Source organism: Ursus maritimus, unplaced genomic scaffold (assembly GCF_017311325.1).
Source record: "Ursus maritimus isolate PB19 unplaced genomic scaffold, ASM1731132v1 scaffold_27, whole genome shotgun sequence".
NCBI classification, from domain to species: Eukaryota; Metazoa; Chordata; class Mammalia; order Carnivora; family Ursidae; genus Ursus; species Ursus maritimus.
This window is the reverse complement of record NW_024425230.1, coordinates 22,681,731-22,689,483: the sequence shown is the minus strand read 5'-3', so window position 1 is coordinate 22,689,483 and position 7,753 is coordinate 22,681,731. Positions and strand designations below refer to the sequence as shown.

The 7,753-nt window shown below is 47.0% G+C and overlaps 1 protein-coding gene across 2 annotated transcripts in view; it reads left to right on the top strand.

Annotated features, from left to right (window-relative positions):
* Positions 1–103: 103 nt before the first annotated feature.
* FSD2 (fibronectin type III and SPRY domain containing 2) overlaps positions 104–7,753 on the top strand; it is a 46,992-nt gene continuing 39,342 nt past the window's right edge. For both annotated transcript variants that reach the window (XM_040642851.1, XM_040642850.1), the window contains exons 1-2: positions 104–797; positions 2,613–2,812. In XM_040642851.1, the coding sequence (XP_040498785.1) occupies positions 2,710–2,812 (103 nt within the window). In that variant the 5' untranslated portion in view covers positions 104–797; positions 2,613–2,709. The remainder of the gene's footprint in view (positions 798–2,612; positions 2,813–7,753) is intronic.

The following is a 7,753-nucleotide window of genomic DNA, read 5'->3' as shown; positions in this document are numbered from 1 at the left end:
GCGCCCGTCGGGCTCACCCCCGCGGCGCCTCTGATTGGCTGTCCGCGCGTGGGGGGTTCTCGGCAGCCAATGAGAAGGTCAGAAGGCTGTCGGCGTCTGGGCCCTGGGAAGTGGTCCCTGTCGCAACCGTGTCCCGGAGCCCGAGAACTTGCACCCTTGCCTCACCATTTCCACCTTTGTACCTACTGACGTAGGAAAAGTGTTCGTTACATGAAAGAGTTATCGTCTTAGCCTCCTGCGCTAAACTGCGAACCTCTCGAGGACGGGGACCGGCTGATTCGGTCCTTGCTCAGCAGGGCGCCAGTGAATACCGGAGGGTTCCTGCGCCCGGGGACGGTGCAAAGTTTCTGGAGACCAAACGATAAATCAAACGTAGGAGTTATTGGCTGAGTGCCTCTAAGCGGGTTAAATATGTGGGTAAAAGTCACACATTTATTGTTACTGATCCCACAAGCTTTCATGGAGTGTCTGCTGTGTGCAGGTTTGGGGGCGGGGCGGTGCAAGAGGGGCGGACACAAAACCTGTGTCGCTGTCTGCAAAGCATCCCAGCTCCTAGACCGAATGTTTACATTCAGTGTGTTCCTACTCTTCATGTTACAGCCAAGGAGACGGAGACCTGCAAAGAACCTTGTCCTAACACACACGCAGGCTAAGAAGACCACCTGGATCCCCAAGACCTGTTGAAGGAGATGGGGAAATATAATTTGAACTTGGGCATGGGATGTGACTTGAAGGGAATAAGACAGCCCTAGTCTGTGTCCGGGAAAAGCACAGCGTGCACCGAGAAACAAGTGCAGGTCAGCTTCCTTCCTGAGCGCACTGGGAGGGGTGGGGAAGGGGGTTCGGGAAAAGGAGGAGGGGGGAGATACCCCAGAAGCCGAGAGAAAGAGCCCTTCTCCGAGACTAGGCTCCTGGGATTAGATTCAGGAACCAGTGAAAGAGCTTTTAAAGGTTTGCAGCTGGGGTTGCTGTTATGCCCCAGGGAAAACAACAAAAAACCAGGGCCAGCCTGGAGCAATGGTTAGGGCATCTGTCCCCCTGAAGATGATCCCAGGGTATCTAGAAACCTCCATGGAATGTAGCTTTAAGGTCTAAAGTTGCTTGTCTGAGCTCTCCAGCTCCCCCCATCCCCTTTAATGCCTGTGTGGGGCTATGGGGCCTTCGACTCAGAACAGCTGCTCTTGGCAGTCCTCTTGGTGAGAACCTGTTAGTTGAAGGGATTTATTTTTTCTGAAACAATTTTTTAATATATTATCGTAGCTAATATGATTTAGTTGTAATTCTTTAAGTCTGTTTTACTATCTTTTTTGTGTATTCTTTACAGTATGTCTTTTTACTTTATTTGTTTTATACTATTTTATCATTTTTGGTAGTCTTCCTAATTTATTTGCTTTATCAAAATGACACTAGCAGGGGCGCCTAGGTGGCTCAGTCAGTTAAGGGTCTGCCTTCAGCTCAGGTCATGATCCCAGTCCCTGCTCAGTGGGGAGTTTGCTTCTCCCTCAGCGCCTCCCCTGCTTGTGCTCTCTCTCTCTGACAAATAAATAACTAAAAACTTTTTTTAAAAAATGACACTAGCAGGCTTTCTAATTATAAAAGTAATTTCTATTTTTGTGAGGGATGGATGCTTGTACATTCTTAGAAAAAAATAAGGGCAAGTACCCACCAAACATAGTAATTGCTGCTACCAGCATACATGCCTGCTTTATATTCACTTTATGGTTCTTTTGTAATACTTGCCTTTTTCTAAACCAAATACCATATATTATTTTTCAATGAAAAATATTTTTAAAAATTAATAAAAGGTGTAAATATAATTGTTATTAAAATAGGTACCATCAAAGATATAAAGAAAAAAGTAAAATAACTTGAAAGAGTTAAACCCTGCTCTCAGTTTATATGTACTATTATATATAATGTTGTATATTTTTATATATTTATATTATATGTTATACTACATATTATATACTTACATTATATGTTATGTTATATGCAGTATGTTTATATATCTATATTGTATATTTATATATCATCCAATATATATGATTATGCTGTATTGATATTTTACACTTCTACTTACAGATATATTGTGGGTATTTTCCACATGAAAAATAGGCATCTACATGATTATTTTTAATACTTGCCAATATTGAACTGACTGTATTGTGATTTAACAAATTCTATATTGACAGACATAGATTAATCTCAATTTTCTGTGAACATACGTAATGCCGTGGTAAACAAGATTCTTGTAGATACATCTTTGCATAAATTTTTTCTTTCAATTTTTTTCTTTTGATATTTTATTGTGCTTCTAATATTTTTATTTTGTAAATACCTGGCGGTAATGATATTTTTCAAATGACATTTTGATTAAGATTTAAAAAGCAATAGGAGTAAAATTCTGAGATCAAATCACCATAAGCAGACTTTTCAAGGAATGGCCCAGAACCCGGTTCATGCTCTCAGGAGGGAAACTGGTGGAGCAGTTTCTCTGGAGAACGCTGTTGGTGGGCTGCAGGGAGGGAAGTTGGAAGTCCTGTCCTCTATCCCCAACCCCAGTGAGGGATCTTCAAAGAGACCCTTCAGAGAGCTTGCTGTATCTCCTGCAGGTGGGCCAGTGGTGGCCTGAGGTGAACGGATTGGCTGTTTCGATGGCAGAGCCAGGAGATGTGGCTGCATTGGGTCTGACCACCTCCCAGAGTTTGCATGGACCAAGGATGGGCCTGCCTCCTAAGACCCAGATGTGAGCCAGCAGGAAGACAGTCAGCAAGGAATCATCAGATCCTGCCTACGAGAGCCAACTGTGTGGGTAAGGAGACCTCATTTGAGAGATCTTGGAGGTGGCCCACCAGGGCCGATGAGGGGAATGCAAGTGACCCCCTGGAACAGAGCGGTTCTCAGCCTGGTTGTGGGAACTCAGGGGAAAGGTCTCCATAATGGGAAACTCCAGAGTTGTACAAAAACTCCCATGAGAGAGGGAGGAAGAGAAAGAGGAAGGGTGCACAATAGAGGGCTCTAAGCACCTGCCAGCCCAGAGAGCCTGAAGCTAGCACCCACTGTGGCATCCACTCCATTACGAGCTGTCTTATCACCTTGGCGCCTCCTGCCCTGGCGTTCCACCAGCAGCTCAGGGAGGAGGTGTGGGGAGAAGAGGCCAACCTCATTCCTCCTTTGCCAGGGCAGACTTCTAGCTAAAGAGGCCCAGGCTGGGGAGGGGAGAAGATTTTGATACTGGCTAAGCTAACTTTGACTTTTGCATTAATATTCTGGAGGGTACCTTCAGTTACTGAATGGAGACCGTCTTCAAATGACCTTAGGACTGAAGGTCACCTAAGAGGGAGCAGAAAGTCATGGGTCTGCTGGGTTGTGTTTTTTATCCAGAGAGGGGAATGATTCCCACTGTGAGTACATATGAAAGGAGTGGTGGAAGGAAAAAAAATGAAGTTGCATTTGATTACCGTCAGAGCTGTGCTGGTTCAAAACACTTTGGGAAAAGACCGTCAGCGCAGGTGGAAACTGCCTGGCTTGAGGACTCTCCGTGCCCTCTCTCTCTGCATGGCCTGCAGCTGCCCTCCTGCCCTCTGCACACAACCGGCCTTCCGAGCAGCTAGGTGGAGCTACCGGCCTCAAATCCTCCCAGTAAATGAAGAAACTCGGGGGACAGCATGTGACCCCTCCTGGTGACACTTGAGCGGTAAGAAGTGCAAGACAGCCTAGGCAGGTCTATATTTGGACTTTCACATGTGGCAGGCCTGTTGCTATTTGCAGCGGGCGCCGGCTCATGTTACCGTCACCTTCCGCGCCCCAGTGGCAGAGCCCCTGCTGTAAGTCAGGCAGGGGCAGCTTTTGGGGCTCGCACAGGTAACCTGGAGGGAAATCCTCAGTTCTCTAGCATTCTCCAGAGGCCTCGGAGTAGAAGAAGAACCTGTGGACCCTTAAATCAGCAGGCAAGTTTTTGGATAATCCTATTCTTCTAATGCAAAGGGTATTACTAGAAACTCAGTTACTTACTGCCACGGTGTTAATGCAAAACCGTTCCTTTAGGGAAAGAGGTATGGTCTTAAACTGCAGACGTGTAAATGGCAGTCAACAGTGGGAATGTTTTCTGTGCCGTCCTGTAGCGCGGACTCGCCTTGGTGGAATGTGGTGTTGGTACAGGGTGTGAAAGCCTCTGTGCAGATGGAGGCTGGTGATTCTCGCAATGTGCCCTTAGAGTATTTTTAGTGCAGGGGCCCAATTGCTAGAACAGTTTGGAACCCTACATAGTGTTATCCTCTGGCTACGGTGCTGGGCTGATAAATACATTTTATTTTAATCTGCATGTGCCTCCCGACAAATCATGATTTCATGTTTTGATTGAAATATGGAAAAACTGGATTACAATCATTTTTCACCTGTTATACAAACCCCTCCTCCCGCAGAAAGCTTTCAGGTTTGGACTGTTTGTAAAAGCTGATTTGAGCTATTTTGCGTCACTGTATAGCCAGTGCTTTAAAGCAAGTGTCTTTAGCTGCCGCTCAGGAATTGCCAAGGGCTACATGGGTGAGCTTCTGAAATTATAGGCAAAATTATGTTTGTGCCATTATGGGCTCACTTTTAGGGAGAGAATTCACAGCTTTCAGTAGATTCCCAGAGGTGCTTGTGCCCCATAGAAGGCTAAAAATCATTTTTGTGGGGGACTTTTCTAATTAATGCACTGGGACACACCTCCCATGTAAGACTTAAGCAAAAGTTTTTTTGTTTTTTTTTACTGCAGCCCTGTGGCCTGGAGTAGAAGCGATCTAGCTACTGTGTTCTTTATAGGCTGTGACCTGTTTATTTCTCTTAGGTTCAGTTGCATCACTTACAAAATGACAGTTTATTGTTAATGTTCCTTTCTCCCCCAATTCTAAATACTTTGCTAAGACACTGGTCGAGTCCGGGCGTTGAGGGGGAAAGTGCGTGGCAGCTGTGGGGTGTGTTGCAAACCTCCTACTTCGGGGCCGACCTCCCAGACCAGTTTATCTGTCCAAAGGGGAAACGCAGGCCTGGAAGAATTTGTGCTCGTTAGATTTGTTCTTAATGTTTTCCAGTCTCCTTGATTGTGTAACAGTTCAATTTGGTGTTTCACTCTCCAGCTTCCGGTTGAAAGAACTTGTCAGCATGATTTATTGGTAATACCCAATTCTGGTTTTCTCCCTTTTGGTAGCACAGAAGTGTGTTATTTTTAGCAGGCTGCTCCGGGGTCTGTAGGTGATACGGTTTAGTGGAACACTGGGTCTGGATCCAGCAAGTGTTTACCTGCGGGGCTGCGTGTCCAGCATGCAGCACAGGGCCGCACACAGAGTAGCCCCAGATCACCCCTTGTTACATGAGATTGGGCGTGGCAGGTCCTTTCTCTGCACAGAAACTCAGTTTCACCATCCTAAAATCAGGACGTTAAATTAGATGCTGTCCCAGGGCCCTTCCATCCCTAGAGTTCCACACCTCTGCCTGGGCCCCCTGGGAGCGCTCGCCATGAGGACTGGCGACCTCACAGCTAATGTCTGTGCCTGGATGTGAGGCTCTTCTGCTCTGGGGCCTTCTCCCATCTTCAGTTGCTTTCAAGGGACAGAATGATCCCACAGCAGCCATGGGTGGCTCCACCCCACAATGGCCACTGTGCGTCTTCACTTTCTGACCCTGGTTCTCACCCTTCATGAGTGGCCCGGTGGGAGACGCCGAGGCCCAGATAACGATACTAGCAGCCACCCCACATTCATGACAGCAGCCGACATGGACTGAGGACCGACTTCGAGCCACGTGCTGCGCTGAGCATTTTACACAACATTGTATTATTGCATCTAAAAATTTTTACATACGTCATGTTATTTCATCTAGATGCTAACTTCATGAGGCGGGAACTAGCAAAAAGCCCGTCTCATGGGCTCCTGAAAGTAAGGGCCAGAGAGGTGATGTTGCCAAGGCCACACCGCTAAGAAGTAGCCGGAACAGAACGCAAGCGTAGAGCTCTCTGAATCCAGAGGGCAGCGGCCTTAGAGAAGGGCGAACGCTGGGCTGGGGGATGTTATCTGGAGATTGAATTGATAGAACCGGAATCAGGGACACTCCAAGGGGCTCCTGGGGCTCACGGCCAGCAGACTGTAGAAACAAGATGGTTTTAAGAAATGTCTGCCTGCAAGGTGACACGCAGGTGTGGCCCCGAGCGCTGTAGCCGTGTTAGCTTAGCTAATCCTCGCAACAAATACCCTCCGCTCACATGGGAAAAAGCTGGCTCAGAGCTGCTACGACACGTGGTCAAGGTCATAGAGTGGTCAAGGTCATAGAGTGGTCACGTCATTGGCCCCAGAAGCCGTGCTCTTCTTTGCGCCACGCTGCCTCTGGCAAAGCTGTCCCCGCCTTGAAGCGCTTCCCCTGCCGGGAGCTGGGCTGGACGTTCACTCGTCCAGTTTCTGCCTGGTGAGGCTGCGTATCCGACACCCCCAGACCTCCGTGTCCTGGAGCGACAGACATTTCCTATGTTTGCGCAGCTTTACTGAGATACACTTGACATCCGACACTGGGCGGGTGTAGGATCTACCCTGCGATGGGGTGATACACGTCTACACCGTAAGATGGTGACCCCAACGAGGGTGTTCACCAGAGGGTCCCTCACCTCACATAATTACTTTTTGGTGTGCGGTGAGAAAATGAAGTACACAGTGCGGTCTTGTTGACCACAGTCACCACGCTGACTCATAACTGGACGTCTGTTCTCTTTGACCAGCATCTCCCCGTGCCCCCCACTCGCCAGCCCCTGCAACCATGTTCCAGCGTCTGAGTTCACCTTGTTTGGAGTCCACGTCCATAGTGAGATCATACAGTCTGTCTTTCTCTGCTGATTCATCTCACTTAGCGTAATGCCCTCAAAGTCCATCCAGGTTGTTGGAAATGGTAGGATTTCCTTCTTTTTTGTGGCTGAGCAATATTCCATTGTTTATCTTCTTTATCCATTCATTTGTTGATGGACACTTCGGTTGTTTCTGTGTCTTGGCTACTGTGAATAATGCTGCAATGAACATAGGAGTAGAGATCTCTCTTTAAGATCCTGATTTCATTTCCTTTGGATGTATACCCAGAAGTGGGATTGCTGGAGCATATGGTAGTTCTGGTCTCAATTTTTTAAAGAACTTCCGTGCTATTTCCCATAATGGCAGTACCAATTTATATTCCCACCAACAGTGAATGAGAGTTCCCTTTTCCCACATCCTCGCCAACACTTGTTATCTCTTGTCTTTCTGGGACTGCCATTTTAACAGTTGTGAGATGCTATCTCATTGTGAGTTTGGGGGGGGGTTGTTTTGGTTTGTTTGTTCATTTGTTTGTTTTTAGGTAGGTTCCATGCCCAGCATGGAGCCCAACATGGGGCTTGAACTCACGACCCTGAGGACCCTGAGATGGAAACCTAAGCTGAGATCAAGAGTTGGTCTCTTGACCAACTGAGCGACCCAGGCGCCCCGTCACTGTGGTTTTGATTTGCATTTCCCTGATGATGAGTGATGTTAGCCATCTTTTCATGTGTCTGTTGGCCATCTGTATGTCTTCTTCATAAAAATGTTGAGTTATGTACTCTGTCCATTTTTTAATCAGGTTATTAGGGCGTTTTTGCTATTGAGCTGAATGAGTTCCTTACATATTTTGGATAGCAACTGTCATATACGTGGTTTGCAGGTATTTTCTCCTATTCCATAGGTTGCCTTTTCATTTTGTTGATTGTTTCTATTGCAGTGGA